The 17,231-nt window shown below is 53.2% G+C and overlaps 1 protein-coding gene across 3 annotated transcripts in view; it reads right to left on the bottom strand.

The window, feature by feature from the left end:
• Positions 1 to 985: 985 nt before the first annotated feature.
• The window catches only part of EXOC6B (exocyst complex component 6B), a 218,297-nt gene continuing 202,051 nt past the window's right edge, over positions 986 to 17,231 (bottom strand). For all 3 annotated transcript variants that reach the window (XM_035103719.2, XM_035103722.2, XM_060278290.1), the window contains exons 21-22: positions 10,119 to 10,231; positions 986 to 5,513 (exon numbers count right to left, since the gene is read on the bottom strand). In XM_035103719.2, coding sequence (XP_034959610.1) covers positions 5,387 to 5,513; positions 10,119 to 10,231 — 240 coding nt within the window. In that variant the 3' untranslated portion in view covers positions 986 to 5,386. The remainder of the gene's footprint in view (positions 5,514 to 10,118; positions 10,232 to 17,231) is intronic.

Genomic DNA, 17,231 nt, shown 5'->3' with positions numbered 1-17,231 from the left:
ATGTGCTGGAATACTGTCTCCTACCGGAATGACTGTGATGCATTTTGTACAGGGAACGTTGATGATCTGCAAGTAATTGATTACTGTATATGTGGGTTGTTCTTTTGTATCTGCAGCATCTCTTATTTTCGCCTCTGAATGACAGGTATTCAAAATATGTGCTATCAGTTCGATTGATTCAGAATTCATATACCAGAGGCGTTTGCTGGGATTATCAAACTACTCTCTGCCTGGATCTTCACCCATTTTAAGTGAGCTGTTTTTGTTGGTGCCCATCGGTTCCACTGGCAGACGCTTGGCCAGGTGGGGTATCTGGAAAGGGGAAGATGGTGAGGCGAACTTTTTGCCTTCATGTTCTTACCTTTTAAAACACCAACTAATTTGGTTTTCACACGAAGGTACAAATTATTATTCAATAAAACAAGTGGAGGGGGTGGGAATAGTTTTTTTAAGAAAGCCACAAGATTTCTCCTTACTGTAAAGGCCAGATCCAAGTTGTTATGTACGTACTGAGCTGAATCCTAGAACAATAGGATTCAGAATCAGCAGTCTGATTGGTCCGCAGGAGCTACCCAATCCAACTCCAGGTGGAAGTGAATCCGCAGCCTAATTGGCCTGCAGTAGCAGCCAATCAGGCGGTTGGCAGAAGTGAATCTGCAACCTGATTGGCCTGTAGGAGCAGCCAATCAGGCTGCAGGCAGAAGTCAATCCACAACCTGATTGGCCCACAGGTGTAGCCCTGAAGTAGCCAATCACACAAGGCCCATTGTGTAAATAATGTATATAAGCAGATGGTTTTGGGAAAAGAGCCATTCCTCTCTTCTTCTCCTTGATGACTATGAGCTGAATAAAGAGCATGAAATTCACTCTCGACTCCGAGTATATTTCACAAGTGCAGGGAGAGAGCGAGGTGGATTTTGTGAGTGAGAGAGACTTGCAGGCAACCCAGTGAGAGGTGCTCAGACAAAAGCACACACTCACACTCTTGGATGACATGGTTTTTAATAAAAATTACGACAGAATAATAAATGTACAGTTCAAATCAACATGCTAAAATATCTAATGCCATTCAGACAGCAGTCCCATGCAGCCCCCGTTTCCCCTCTTCTTAAGATCAGTAGCTGTTCTAGCCCTCTCCGATAGAAATCCCTTTAAAGTTAAAACTTAAAATGTACTAAACATTTCACCCTTTTTGTGCAATGACTTGTGCAAAAAAGCTGTTTTCACCACATTAGTTTACAAAATACTCCCCTCAAAATAAAAAAACAGAAGACACCCAGAAAATAAAAAAGCACACAGATAAATGAGCAATTAATAAACGTACTACAGAGAAGCTTGTGTGTTGGGTGTGGTTGTGGTAGTTTAGGGGCCCCGAAGTGGTCTTCTGACTGCTTCTAAGATGTGCTATGTGGTTGAGACCCAACACTTGGTTCAAGCCTCTTTTCAAAGGATTTCCGGGTTTGTGGTGAATTATGCCGTCGCGGTTGCAGCGCTCAGAAGACGGCTCCACCAAAAATGGGCCCGTCCACCCAAAAAATGAGAGCTGGCTCTTGCAATGGTCTGTGTGTCAAGCCAAAAGGACGGGCACTATTTGCTTCCAGAGGCCCCATCAAAACCAGAAGGCCCCAGGAGAAAAGAGGCCAAACCATTTGCCTACTCTTGACCGCCTGCCCTGGACGGCCAGTGGCACTAAAGCATTTGCTTCGAGATCCACCAGCAGGCTTCCTTACAACCACCCCAGTACGATCACATTTGCAAGCCCTTAATGGAAACGGTTTCTGCAGGAACAAAGAGCCTGGCTTTGAAAAAAATAGTAACAATTAAAAAATACCTACATACAAAATGAATATTTAAAAACAAAAACAAAAACACGAACAGCAACAATACAATGGAGAGGGGTTTTCTTTTTTCCCTTGTGAGTTTGAAAAGTGGGGTCAGATTTAACCCAAGTGCAAAAACAGCAAAGAACTTTTGCTTTGATCTCCAGCAAAGTGTCGACAGGAAGGATGTGGGCAGGAGAGGTCCCTGCGAAGGAGGGGGCTGCGGAGGAAAGCCCCCCCCTCTAGAGCAGCTACAAACCCCTGCAGGCGGGCCAGGGCGCTTGCATACGGGGGCCCAAGAGCATTTAGCCAGTCCTGCCGCTCTCAAGTCTTAAAGGGAGGAGGAAGGAGCAGCCTGGACCAAGCCGGCTTTGCCACCCGGAGGGGCTGCCCCAAGACCCCGCCTGCAATTCTGCAGGGAATGCTTGGGTACCACCCTCTAAGCCCCCTCTGGCAGGTTTCTGCTCCGATTGCCTGGGTGGCCAAAGGCTGGTGGCTGTTCTTCACACACACACACACACACTTATTCTCCTATTAATAATGATACTTCTCACCCGCCCCGTCTCTCGGTATCAAACAATGAACTGTGGAGGAGGCAATTCATTCATGGGGATTTCTTTCTTTAAAAAAAAAAACCAGAAAACGTCCTCCCGTTTTGCTTTTCTAAAGGAAGCCAACCACTCTCTCTCACTCACTCTGCCGCAATGATTAATTCCCTTTTGAAGGGATGGGACTGTACTGCTTGGCACAAAACGCTAACTGGGAGCAGAGCACCAAAATTCCATTTCTCATCCCCATTATGTGATGGGCGGCTTGGAGCTGGACCCTCCTGAAATCGGACACTCAGAACAAATATCTCCTTTAGCTCCCCCCCCCCCTTCATGCCAACCAGCCCTTTCTCCAGATCAGGGCCAGGAGGGGTTCAGTTTGGGCTGCTGTGCGGATAAGTCGGTCCCAGCCAGATCCAGCAACCCTCTTTCCACCGAGTACCGTAGAGGCTGGAAGGAGGTCCTGATCGGAGGTTGCGGGATGTTCGAGGCTGGCTGGGGTCCCCAGCGGGGTCTCCCTTCTGGCTTTTGCTCAGGAAAGCCAAAGGAATGGGTTGGCCTCACCTGGAAGTAGCCACCTTGGGAACTGCAAAGCCTTCGAAGTACAGGCCTGCCTGCTGTCCGGCTTCCCCCCTTTTCAGTGCTGTAACTACTCCCAGCACAGGAGCCCCCCCCCAGGTGACCTAGTGTCACCCCCCTTGCTCCTCTCATCCCCTGTGACCGGCTTCACACACACACACACACACACACACACACACACACACACACACACACACACCATGCCAAAGAATTTCACAATGGAACGGAACAAAGAGTCCCCAGTGGAGGGACAAATCCAGCTGCACCAGCTTCTCGCCGAGATGACCCCCTTTTTCCCTTTCGTGCCCCCAAATGTAAGAGGGCGTGGAACACCTGCGGCGGCTGCTGCTTCCAAAAGGAACTTGAGCCGGAAATGGCCATCCAATTCTCCCCCGCAGGTGATGTGGCTGGAGGAGGGGGGAGATTCTGGGGGACGCGGGAGGAACACCCAAATCAAAAACATTGGACGGACCCAAAGCCACCCCCCCTCCAATCTCTTCTGCCTTTGGCAGTGGGAAGAGCACCCCCGCTGGACGGGCCGCCTCATAGGGACAGTGGCGGACAAGGCAAAATGGTGAGGGGAATTCATGTGGTTGGTCCTCTAGCCAGGGAGTCGCCAACCACCTCCACACCGTCTACAGACATCGTCTCGTGGCACACGCACAAATGCCTGCTTCTGTTGGCCTTTTGTCTTCCATTGGAGTCCTGACTGACTCCGAAGCCTGCAAGGATCGTGCAGAAATTTGGGACCACCAGATCTTTCACTTCAGGAGGCCCAGTAAGAAGCCCCCCCACCCCTTTGAGGGCTCAAGGGAGCTCAGGGCAGGAAGCAACCCTCCCCCCCAAGCCACTAGGAACATTTCCTGCACAGGCGTAACTGGATAGGACAGAAATGGTGCCCTGTAATGGGGAGCAGCCCCCCTTCCATTTTTTTCCAACGGCCGATGCCCACCTGTGCCACCCAGGGCTGGACAAGCTGCCCATTGGCACTCGGCTGGCAACCCGCCTTTCCTAGCCTGATGTAAGCAGAGCTGCCCAGTGGCTCACGCCCCCAAATTTCCCACCGTGGCCACAAGCTTGGCACAAGTGAGCCACCCCCTTTCCCGAGCAGGCAAAGAGGGGGCTCAGGGGACTGGGAAGGGCCCCTCCTTCTGGCTGTGAGATTCTGCTAAGGTAAGGTTTTATTTTAAAGGAAGATTCTTCCACCTCATTCCCACAAGCCTCATGGCTGCCCCACCGTAGCTGCAGGCAGCATGGAAGGAAAATGTAGTTTCAAGGCAGACCTGCTTACAAAGTGGGGGTCAGGCCCCCCTAATGCAGACAGACCCTTAAAAATGCACCCCTGAGGGACGCTGCTGAACTCACAGGCAAATAAACATTGAAAAATAGTGTCAGGAGAGCAAAGCGGAAAGGGCCAGGAAAAGCCATTGCCCCAGGTAGGGTGGGCAAGGCAGTGGAAGGGAAAAAAAACACACACACCCCAATCTGTAGGCCAGTCTGACCCACAAAAGCTTCCTCTCCCGGGGCAGCCATATGGGGCTGATCTCAGCAGATCCCCTTTCCTGCCCTAGTGGATAAACAGAAGCTGCACCGAAATTACACTGCTCAAATATCTCCGTTCCCCATTCTTAATGAACTGACTGTAGGCCTGCGATGAGAAGAGAATTGATTTCGATTTGCAAACAGCCAGAGTTGAAAGGGTGTGTGTGTTTGTGTGTGTGTGTGTGTGTGTGTGTGCGCGCAAAGGTGTGCGTCTCTCTGCTCTCCCCGGAAAGGTAAGGGCCAATTTGCTCAGCTGTTTCCCCCTGGAGAAGTAACCGCCCCCCTCAGCTGTCGGTTGCGATGTCACAAAGGGATGCTCTCAACATCACAATGCGCTGCTTTTTGGAAAATACAAAGCAAGGTGTTGGGGGCACAGGTGATGCCCAGCTGCCTTGCCAAGATGCCCAGCAATGGAGGCTTCGCGCTGCAAACATACCCTATCACCACCAACCAGCCATGGGAAAGGACCCATAGCCAATCCTCCTGCTACAGCCACGCCCCGAACAACCAATTCCACATTGCAGGCAAATAAAATGTCTCTTTGCTGAACCACGTTTGGAACCCCAACCCTTTTTAAAAAATAATAACAAACCCCGACGCTGTCAGCAAACACCAGGCCGATGGACCCACTGACATTTGGCTTCTGGAAGGAGTTGACGGGGCTTTGGGCTCCTGGATCATGTCCCAGTCTTGACGAAGAGGCCTCAAATCCTGGAAAGAGGACGGAGGAGGAGGAACAGTTGGTGCCTCCCCTTGCTTCTCCTTCCCCTCCAGCAGCCACGTTTGTCCACGAGGAAGGGCTCCATGAGGAGGGTGGGCCGGTGCCAGGACAAGCCTCCTCTCCTCTGTGTGCCGCTGGACCCCCAGGCATCCATGTGGCCCTGCCCGACCCCCACCTCACGAGTGGTGGGTGTTGATGAGGCCTCGCAGCTGCTTGGCCACCGCGTCAATCAGCTTCTGCTTGTCCCGTTCGTTCTTCCGAAACTGCGCAAAGACGTTGTTCTTGCGGCTCGTGTCCTTCATCCTGCGCAGGGAGGGAAAGCAAGAGCATCAATGCCTCGCAGGCAGAAAGGCTGGGGAAGGGGCAGGTGAGAGAGAGAGACAGAGCCCCCTTCACACAGGAAGAGAACGTCCAGGTGCCAAAGGGGCCCTTTTCGTCTCCCTCCCTCCAAACGTGGAGCCCTTGCCACCCATAAAGCTACAGGATTGCCTTTCGCAAAACTGGCTCTGTCCAGGTGCCACAAATACCCGTTCTGCATTTGTAAGAACTCTGTGTTTTAGTGGAACTTTGGAACTCCCTACCTGTGGACACCAGGCAGGTACCTTCACTGTGGGATGTGATACATAAGTAGCAGTCAAAGACAACATTCCTTGTTTTCCTAGAGTGGACATGCAAGGGGATGTTTGGTCTAGTCAGTCGAAAACTTCCTGTTTCCTCCTGGACTGGGACATAGTTCCTCTTGCATGTGACTAGAGGTGGGCGTGACCTTACCTGTGCAGGTAACAAAAGCACAAGGTACACAGCCCCTTCCCTCTTTTCCATCTTCCTTTCGTCATGTGAATAGCAGTGACTGCCAGTCTGCAGTCTCTGGGATTAACCCCTCCCATATGGGGTAGATCCACATGTATATACTTTGTAACTAAGTCTGCCTTCTGGGATCCAACTGTGAACAGAATGTGAGTAAACTACTTTTATATACTTTACACAAGATTGTGGTGTGTTTATTCTTTTAAGAGGGATATAAGGGAATTTATTTCTTCTTGTTCTGCTGTCTTCATAAGTTCATCAGGTTGAGTTGAATAAGACTAAAGCTTTGCAGATGAGATGAGCTTTTGGAAGGTAAAGGTAAAGGGACTCCTGACCATTAGGTCCAGTCGTGACCGACTCTGGGGTTGTGGCGCTCATCTTGCTTTACTGGCCGAGGGAGCCGACGTACAGCTTCCAGGTCATGTGGCCAGCATGACAAAGCTGCTTCTGGCGAACCAGAACAGCACACGAAAACAGCACATGGAAACGCCGGAGCAGTACCTGTTTATCTACTTGCACTTTTGGGCATGCTTTCGAACTGCTAGGTTGGCAGGAGCTGGGACTGAGCTTGCCCTGTCGCGGGAATTCAAACCGCCGACCTTCTGATTGGCAAGCCCTAGGCTCTGTGGTTTAACCCACAGCGCCACCCGCGTCCCACATAAGGGAACTTACCAAGTCACTAATATTGAGAGACTTAAACAAGCCTGCAACCAGCTATCCGCTGTGCCTTTAAAGGGGAATGTAAAACTCTGCTAAGTTATGGAACTTGCTAGCGCAAGTTAGGAAGGATATTAATAAATAATATATCCTCTCCTGCCTCCCTGAACATTCCCACATTCACTGTACTCTTTCTGGCACCTGCTAAAAGCCTTCCCATTTGAAAAAAGCCTCCCCAGATGTTTAGAAAGCTGGTGCGAATATTAATCTGTTTTTAGTGAATCGTTATTCTAAATTCCTGAAAGTTTTAAATTATTGTTGATTTTCCTTAGGGATAATGCTACTGCTTTACATCTTCTGTAAACTGCGGTGAGTTTTTTGCTTTTTTAATCAAATGCTGTATAAGTTTTATGAAATAATCATGATAGCACTTCTAATGGGCAAAGCAAATTGGGGTCTGCCCCTGCTTCCAGAGGGGGCTACCCCTGCCCCTGAGGATCCAGCCCTCAGCTCTCTGCATTGCCCAGGGTGGGCGGGTGATTTGTGAGGACCTGAGGGTGCAACACACGACAGAGCTTTGGCAACTGGGTTGTGATGACTCTCTGGGCTATTAGAGGGAATTGATACCACATACCAGACCCGCTGCCCTCCAGATCCCATGAATTCAGGAGGACACCCAAATGACGAAAGGTGCACAAGACAGATTTCTGAAGGCATGAAGTGGGCTTCCTTAGAGAAGGGAGAGGCCCCAGGAAAACCTCTTAGGCCAGTGGTTTTCAGCCAGTGTGCTGTGGCACCCTGGGGTGCCTTGAACGCTGGTCAGGGGTGCCCCGGGCAACACTAGCCTCTGTCCCTCTTTCCTTCCCTCCCTCCTCTGGTGCCCTCTCGCAGCTCTGCCTCCCAAAGGCTTGCATGGCTGTTTGCTGTGGCAGCCCTGGCTACAAGTGAATGGTGCCTCTGGGGCTGGCCAGGGGGTGCTTCTCGGGACCCTGTGGGGCAGTGTGAGGAGGCACCTCTCTGTGGGGGCAGCTCAGAAACCAGGGCAGCAGCAGCAGCAGCTGCCCAGATGGTTCACAAGGAGAGGAGGCTGAGGGAATGCTCCACAAGGGAGGGTATTCAAAGAGATGAGAGGCTGCTAGCTCTGCAGGCAAGGGGTGACATAACAGCTCCTGAGCCTCACAGGGGTGCCACAGAAAGAATATAGTTGGTCAAGGGAGTCATGGACCCCAAAAAGGTTGAAAACTTCTTCCCTTACTTTTGGTCTCCAGTTACTCAGCAGCTACAGTCCCCAGAAAAAGGGACCGACCTTCTCTTGAACATATCCATCTCTTATATTTGGGTGTGGATTTTCTGACATTAAGTAGTGTGGTCCTGGCTGCCTACTGACTCTCATTTTAAACTTCTGAGTAGGGAAACTGCCTTCACACATGGGGCGGGAAAGGCCAAGGGGTGGGGGGCTACGGCAGCCTAGCCCAGCCCAGCACCTTCCAGGCGTTTTGGTCAAGCTGACTGGGAGTCATGGGAGTGACTGGGCTAGGCTGCTCCACGCCAGGCAACCCACCACCAGCACATCAGGAATAAATTATGGGATTTGTGGGGGACACCCGAGTGTATGCTTGAAGCCTGACGAAAGGGTCTTGGGGCCCGGATGGGTCTCCCTGTGGGGCTATTGGGCTACAAAGAACAGCACAGGTAGGAGGAAATTAATGGCCAGGCGTCTTTGCCAAACCCTCATCAAAACGCCCTGTGTTTTGTTGGAAGCTCATCTCTAAATACACAGCAGCCCTGGTTGAAATTGCCATCCCGCTTGAAACAGCAATTAGCGGATTGGAGATGACAAAGTTACCAGGAGGGGCTGTTTCCAGAAGGACTAGGTGCCTTTCAGCCACTGAGTGCTCCACTTAAATTGCACAATAAAAGGACTCACAGGGAAGGAAACTAAAGGAGCCCCCACATACTTACTCTCGTGATATCCTGTGGAAGTGAAGAAGGAGAAAGAGAGAGAGAGGGAGAGAAACCGAGAGAGGAGTTAAGAAGTGGCTTCTCTGGCCATTGGCCCCCTGGGCAAATCTACTCCAGTGACCCTGCAAGCCATTCTGGTCCGGAGGGAGGGAGGGAGGATGACCGAGCAGCAAGGATCCGCCACCAGCAGCCAAGCCAGGACTTCGACACACAGAGCAGCTAAGCAAGAGGGGAATGCGGCAAAGGGTCCCTGGGGAGAAGCATGGCGCCATTTTGCCCAGGGCGGCTCCTCTGCCCAAGCCAGGAAGCATCACCCAGGTGGGCTGGCAAAAGGATGAGCAGCACAAAGGAAGGAAGTCGGAGCAGGCTGTCAGGCTCTTGGGAAATGCTGCGCTTTGGCAGGCGTCCATGTGATGACTTCTGGGGACTGACCCAGGTCTTGCCCACCTGCCAAAGTTGACCGGTGGGAGGTGGGGGGGGGAGATAAAGACGTGGTCCACTGGGCCAAAAGGATCCCCACCCCTGTTGTACTGGCGCCACTGCAAAGTACCCAACATCCTCCCCAAAATTGATTGGCTGCTGCCCAATCGAAGAGAGAAGGGCAGGGATACCGGTCCTCAACATCCAGCTGTGTGGAATTGAGAACCACTTTCCAAATGCAGCGTGCCAAGCCACCAGGGAAGGTAAAGAAGCACCTCCTGGTGGCACCGGCAGGGGCGAGTGCGAATTCAGCAGGGAACCTGCATCAGCATTGACAATTGCCTTCATTCCCGGGGGGGGGGGGAGGGAGACATTAAATGGTGCCATGAAGAGGGACTTTGTATGCTTGGTCAATCTGCACCCTCTCCAAGAAGAACTGGGCATCTCACAGACAAGGACAATGTCAGTCAGGTTGCCTAGCCAATGAAGTGTATCAGTTCTATATACCTGTTTCTAAATTTCCTGATTTCATTTGTATGTTGGATTCTTCAATCAGTCAATTCAAGCATTCTTATAATTAAATGAATATGAACTGGAAGCAAAAGCTATGAAGTTTTAATGGGGCGATGTGGGAGAGGTCTGCATTCGATTCTCACTGTCCAACATGCTCTAGCAATGCTCCAATGTCCAGAGCGGTCTCTTTGCGCACACCTCTGTGTGGAGCCCTGGTGATTTCTGCACACTTCTGCCAGCCAGCTCACTCTGACCGCCCCATGCGCACACACAAAGTGAAGACGACCGGGGGCGGCAGGGAAATCGCCCCTGCGCAAGACACACAGAACAGCACAAACATGTCGTGGCAAGAGGCTCCGGGGCAGATGGCAAGGGGCGCAGCAGCCTCAGAGCAAGCAGGAGCAGCAGCAGCCACCCTCCTCCCTCCTAGAAGCACAGGCCAGGCAGCAGAGGCGATGGAAGGAGCCACCAGAGGGAACGCGGCTGCTTGTCAAAGCAAGCGCAGGAGCCAGGAAACCATCGGAAGAATGTCTCGGTTGAGGCACTCACTTTTCCAGCAAGATCAGCGCCGTTGTGGGATTCACGCGAAGGTATTTGCAGGTCGGCTGCCCGTAGTCGGCCAGGTATGTAGACCAATCCCACTGGAGAAAGAGATCTAAGAGCTGAAACACACAGAGAGAAACAGGTCACAACTAAGAGCAACATGGGAGGGGACACGTTCGGAGATGAAACACGGCCTCCGGGGGGGGGGCTGCTGATGCCCTTGGCTCTGGGCTTAACGCCCTGCTTTGCCTTACCTGTAAAATGGGAATGCCAGCATCCCACCACACAGGGCTGTTAGGAGGGCCACTGGCAAGGATGCTTTGAGAACTGGGATATTCTTTTCAGGGAAGGGGGCTGAGCAGGGTCAGCAAGGGTGAGTGTGTTCCCCACCCCCAAATCTTTAATTCCCCCCCCCCGACCCAAGGCAGTCTGCACTCACAAAGCAGCAGGGAGGCAAAAGGAAAGGAGGATCTGGATCTGGTTCAGAGTGCAAGCAGCTGGTCAGGCCTGGGCTGTGGGGTTGGGGCAGTGGTAGGGAAAGGTGACTGGCACAGGAAATCAGGGCAGGGCAGAGTTGGGCTGAGCAGGAGGAAGAAAGGACCAAGAATCCAGGGGAGCCAAGGGGCAGAGAAGGCTGTGCCAACCGTGCCCTGGCTCCCTGAAAAGCCAAGCGGCACAGAGGGGGTGTTCCCCTATCCAGAGGCAGCCTTGTACCGGGAGAGGAACAGAAACTCTGCATCCTAAAGGAAATACACGTCCCTTGGTCTGATGACTTTGGGGGTAACGGCATAGATGAGCAAAGGTGTGCCTAATTCTCACTTAGATTCTCACTTTATTTGTGTTTTCAAAGGTTAACTGTTACACCACAAACTGGAAATCTCTACACATGAGCCTTGGGCTCCTCAGGAAAACACCTTTCCCTCTGGGCTAGGACCCCAAAGAAGATAAATCAAGCTGACAATGGCCAGAGCTGTGCCAATGCCATTTGAGGCAGTGCCCTGCCCTTCCTTGTTGCGGTAAAACAGCTTCTGCCAACCTGGTGCCTGCCAGGTTGTTTCGTACTACAACTCGGTAAGGGCCGATGGGACCTGTAGTTTAACAGGGGGCACCAGGCTTAGGAATGTGGCATTGGAGTTTCTTATGGCACAGTGCGCAGGAGGAGGGTGGCAGAAAGGGGCGGTGGCACTGCCGTGGGCGAAGCCACCTGCGACTGTGCAGGGCTGGCACAAAGCGTGCAGAAGCCCAAAGGATGGGGCGACATCCTCCAGCCTCCAGCCTCCGGGTAAGAACTAAGCAGAGTCTAGACATTGCAAGCCGTGCATTTTGGACACCCTCAGATCCGGCTGCAGCCTTGGACCCGCGGGCAGAGGAGCCAGGGTCAGGCCAATTTGTCCTCTGGTGATTGTGGTGTCCCCCGCTCTGCATCCCCCTCAGGACAGGAGCAGAGAGCGGCTTCCTCCTGGGGCACGAAGGGGAGAGGGAAGCATTGACGGATGGCCTGTGTGTTTTACAGCCCTTGAGCCCTATCCATCTTGTGGACACGCGGCCTCTGGCTTGCGATGCCTCCGAGGGCTCCCTCCTTCCTCCTTCCCTCGCAGAGCAACCAGAGGGGCGGGAAGTTCTTTCGGCAGGAACTCTGACAATGCAAGACGATTTATCTGTCACATAAATGTGGTTTTATTGGTTTTACTGTTTAAACTTTTCACCTCCGCAACTAAATCGGGGGCAGCGGAGGGGGCGGGGGGGGGGCGTAGAGGAGAGAAGAGCCTTTTGCACAAGGGCATCCCTGAAGCCCAGGCTCCTCCACGCATCCTGGCAGCCGCCTTCTGGGGCAGATTCCAAAATAAAAATATGCAAATACCATTAATTCTTCAAACCAGAGAGTCGGCGGTGCGGCTCCATAAATCAAACTTGACAGCCCAGAGCGCACCGGGGGTGGGGGAGCCGCAGTTTGCAAGTTCAGGGGGGGGGGGCTGTGTGGCTCAAGCGCTGCGGCTGCCGGTGTTTCTGCATGCCGTGAGCGCCGCCAGAGAGACGTGCAGGAGGGACGGCAGTGACCGCAAACCTGGTGCATGTCAGGGAGACAAGGCGGCTGGCTTGGGGCGGGGGGGGGGGGAGACCTGAGATGGGGGGGGAGAGGGAGGGAGAGGTCCCGGAGAGTTCAAGGTGTTTTCATTGCCAGATCGTCCTTCAGAAGCTCTTCCAAGACCTGGGATTGCACTCTCAGGATCAGGGGGGGGGGGGAAGGCCTTCAATCACGACCTTCCATTTCACCCCAAGATGCTGCGTGCAGCAGACCCCGTCCCTCAAACTGCCTGACACCCCCAACTTTATCCTCCAACTGGGATGTCTTTAATAGAGGATTGGGTCCATTCATGAAGGAGACGGCCACCACTGATGGTGGTGCTTTGCCTCCACAGTCTCCAGCTGGTTTTTAAAGCACAGGAGGGAAGAGGGCTCCTGTGCTCAGATCCTGGCTTGCATCTGGCTAGCCACTGCGAGAACAGGATGCTGGACTCCACGGGCCACTGGCCTGATCCCGCAAGGCTCTTCTTCATTGTGCTACAGTCAGAAAACCAGAGCCATCTCTCAGGGGCCAGGCAGCGCAAGTCCTTGGGAAGGGAGACCCAAGTCTCCTTATGAGGAGGGGCAAGGGTGTGCCTGGGCCCAATCCCTTGAAAAGCAGCCTCGGCACTCGTGGCCCTGAAACACTCCTTCCTCCTGGTCACAGCACACCAACCTCCCTTCCAAAGCCCCCAGCCTTTGCCATCACTGGAAGCAAGAGCTGATGGCAGCAGCCGGCGCAGAAGCCAAAGGGCGGCTTCCCAGAGTCACACGAACATTTGAAAAAGGGGGGAGGGAAGGAGGTTTGCACGCAAGCCTGTCCCAACGAGTAACAAAGTGCAAGAATCCCATTGAGCACAATGCCAATTAGCTTGCATCGAATACATCCATCTCTCTGCCAGCTCAACACTGGCACATCTTAAAACAGTACCAGCCACAATTAAAAGCTCTCCAGCCCAGAGACATCCCAGGTGGATCTAGAAGGCTGCTGCTTCTGACACATGACCTTCCCATCACAGAGCTACTCCCTGCCACGCCATCCCCATCCAGGAGACCACCCACAGCCACGGAGACACGTTCTTGCCAAATCCAGGACTCTAAATCAAGCGTTGTTTCAGCCAGAACTGTAACAAGAAACTGACCTGATCCCAGACAGGCAGTCCTTGGAGGGTGAGCCAGCTACCCCACAGCTTGGGGAGCAGACAGGGCTCCTCAGAACCAGTGCTGAGGACCCTTGGGAGGTCCTGTCCAGAGAACGTGGTGGAGTCACACTCCAAGCATGAACACCGGCACCAAAAGTTCTGGCCCCAACCAAAGAACAAAGCCACAGCATGTGTCCACAGGCCCAGGGTTGATGTGCGAGGCTCCCAAATTAAGGGCCTCATCATGAGTAAGTGACGCCCTTAAACACCTTCCCCACCACCAGTTGTGGATTGGGGCACAGTCTAAGAAGCCAGAGGATAGGAGGCCTTGCTCTTGAACCTTCTCAGGAAGCAACGTGAGTCCTGAGCTCCTTGCTCCCGAGGCCACTTTCATCTCCTTCGACCCCAGGCTGTGGCCTGACCTTGACCCTGGCTGATGAGTTGGACTGAGGCCAGTTCTCAGTGCTTGACCTCAGCTTGCCTGGACCGCAGAGCACACCCTGCCCTTGTTGGTGATGATTTTGGGAAGAGGCTTAATCTTCTGGGAACTGGGATCCAGTGGGGGGCCCCCCATGACAGCACCCGACTAGCTACGGACACCCTAAAACTCTGGCAATGCCTCCCCACCCCCACCCACCGGTTGTACACTTAATCCGTAGTCAGTCCCAAGGTCTTTACAATTAAAGGCCAGTTTGCACATCACACATTTTAGGTGTGCACACTTAAGACAAATGCAATGTGTGAATGAAACAAGCAAATGCCTGGGAGCACATGAATTGCACAGGGATGCTCATCAGAGGCTGGAACAGTGGACCAAGCTCCAGAAACGCCCTCCTTGGCTATTATGTGATGAACATAGCATGCCATCTTGGCCTTGGTAGAGTTCATTCCAGCCAGGGGGCCAACCTCAATAAAATATGGGAGGGGGAGTAAGCCCCACCCCACACAATTGATCACATGATGCAGCACACACACACCATTTGAATAGCAATGCTCATCAATTTTTTGGGGGGCAGCCCCCTCAAATATTTTATTGGGGGGGGGGCGGAGAGACCTTGGTCCCTAGGAGTTGTCTCCTATGATGCCAGCACTTCATAACCTTGTGTTGTGCTGAGAGGGGGCTGGACATGGAGTGGGGGGGGGGTCTCATCGACAGGGCCCAGGTTTGAACCAAGAGCTCGCTGGGCCCCCTCCGCAGCCTCCCCAGGGGTGACTGAGAAGTTCCATGGCCAGGAGATATATGTGAGAGAGGGGAGGCAGGCTGGCAGGTGTCCTTGGTGAACCAGAAAGGGTAGCTGTTGAGGCGTCAGATGACAGCTCCCCGAATTACTGCCTGCTGGTTTTCAAGAGGCCGGATTGTGGCCAAGGACATCTGTTTATATCCTCAGACAATCCTCGAAAGGCTCCAAGGAGAAGCCTGGAAGGATTCAAGTCGGGGGAAGGAGAGAGAGAGAGAGACTGAGTTTAACAGCACGAAACCCTCCGTCCAGTCACACCCGTACCTCTCTCTCCCCCCACACCATCTCGATTATTTTTGGATGTTCTCTGCCTGTTTTTAGGCTCCTGTCTTTATTAAATTAGGGTTCCAGTGGATGGAGTCCAGAAACCTTCACATCTGCACTTGCTGCCGACGAGCTCTGCCATTTTTCCATCTGTAAATGCTCATAAATTTATTCCCAGGAATAGCGCTCTGTTTCCAGTAATTCCAAAGTGTTATTGTGAGAAGGCAACCGGAGAGTCTCTTCTGACCACTCTCGTTTTCAGGCCTTGGTGTTGAAACGACTCTGAAGGAGGAGAGGCCCGCAAGCTCCTTTGTTCTGCTGGCTTACAGAGCAGGCTGGTCCAGCTCCCAGACATGCCAGCTTTCTTCGTCCGCGGCTCCTGTCCTTGCAGAGTGAAGTTTGGGACTTGCCACTGTGCCGTTGCCTGTTTGCCCCTCCAAAGAGTTGCAGGGCTCTGCGACTACCAGTTGCTGGAAGCCACAGGTGGGGAGAGTGGCTCTTGTGCTCAGATCCTGCTCTGGAGCTTCCCATTGGGGCAACTGCTCAGCCACCGGGAGAACAGGATGCTGGATGTTTTAATTTGCTTTTATTTATTAGATCTATTTACTGCCCTTCATCCAAAGATCTCAGGGGAGTTCACAAGATGGGTGCACAACGACTCCATGGGCCGGATCCATCAGGCTCTTCCTATGCGCTTATGAAGGGCCCACAGCTCAGTGGCAGGGGGGGGGAGGAAGGGAAGAAGGGTTCCATCCTTGGCATCTCCGGCCAAAAGAAATGCTCGGGGAACAGGCGCTGGCAATGATTGCCCAACCTGGCTCCCCCTCTCCCCTCACAGAGCTCCAATTCCCAGCACCCCTAAGGAACTACGGTTCCCAGGATCCTTTGCAAGAGAGGGAAGTCATGTGCTTTAAATGTTTGGGGTGTTTCCCTGCCCAGGATGCTGGAGAGGCACTACCAGCCAGGATTTGATGGTGGGCTGGGTGGGTGGGGGAATGCAGGAGGCCCCCTGCCCCTCACCTTAACCCCCTGGAGCCCCAAATCCCTGACCAGTTCTTAGCTGGAAGCAGAGTGCCTGGCCTGAAGGGGGGGACCCTGAGCAGAGGCTCTAGCCAATGGCACCAAAGGCTGAGAAGTGCCACCCCTAAGGGCAATCCCAAGGAAGGTGCTCAGGGCCAGGAGTGGGGGAACTCCCTGGAGAGGGGCTTTCTCTCTGGCTCTCATACTTTGCATTTTTCTCTCCAGACTTCAGGAGCCAAGGAGTTCTCTGGCTCTGTCGCCAGACTCTGCAGCAGCTCAGCACCTGCAGCTGACAGCCGGCAGCCACATTCCACGGGGAGGGTCCCGGGCTCAGCTGCTCCCTCCTGCAGTGGGCCCGCTCCGGAGGGAGGGAGGGAGGGAGGCAGTGTCAGTGAGGACGGAGAACCACATGGAAAGAAGGAGGAGAGCAAATCTCCCTGCTACCCTTCAGAATGCCCCTGCCGCTGGTTCAGGGGACTGGATATGCCCTCACTCCCTATAGATCACAGAACTGACCCCTGGCTTTTTCTTGGGTTCCTCCCTCTCCCATGCCTGCTCCCTGCCCAAATTCACTCTCTTGCAAAGCCACAGATCAGTTGAGCATCACCTCTCTGCCTGCCAACACCCCCAAGAGATGATGGACAGCACCCTATTACCCCTGAATGTTGGAAGATTCAGGACAGATCAAAGAAATTCCTTCTTCACGCAGTTAATAGTGAAACTAGGAAACTGGTTCCCACAGGAGGCAAGGATGGTCACCAACTTGGATGGCTTCAAAAGAGGACTGGACAAATTCATGGAGGAGGCAAGGCCCAGGGAAGGATCCTAGCCAGGATGGCTCTGCTCGGCCTCCACAGTTGGGGCAGCAATTCTTCTGAATCCCAGTTGCTGGAAGCCACAAGAGGGGAGAGCCACTCTTGCGCTCGAATCCCGCCTGCAGGTTTCTCTTTGGGGCACCTGGTTGGCCCCTTTGAGAAGAGGATGCTGAATGACTAAATGGGCCACTGGCCTGATCCAGCAGGCTCTTCTCATGCCCTCTCTGTGTGATGTATCAATGGAATGAACCCCGAGGCCGCTGCCTTTCCTCTCCACATAATCTCATCTGCCATCAAAATCGAGGCTCCTCCCTTGTCACAAGGCCCAGTTTGCCGCGATGTCGTTCTCTGCACTATCGGGCCGACTGATAGTGCTGTTTAGACCAGTGTTGTTGCCATAATTGAGAACCATGAGACCGTGGCACCCCCCAATTTCTGGATCTGCCACGTCCCCCACGCTGCCCAGGCAAAGGACCCCAGCGTGGTCGGCAACTATTCCCAGCTCCTGTTTGGCGTGTGCCAAGTTCTCCGTGAACTGCGGGTTCCTTTTGTTTACCCGGCGAGGGTGGGGCAGGA

The sequence above is a fragment of the Zootoca vivipara genome, chromosome 9 (genome assembly GCF_963506605.1).
Source record: "Zootoca vivipara chromosome 9, rZooViv1.1, whole genome shotgun sequence".
NCBI classification, from domain to species: domain Eukaryota; kingdom Metazoa; phylum Chordata; class Lepidosauria; order Squamata; family Lacertidae; genus Zootoca; species Zootoca vivipara.
The sequence above is the reverse complement of the archived record's forward strand: the minus strand, read 5'-3'. Positions and strand labels throughout refer to the sequence as shown.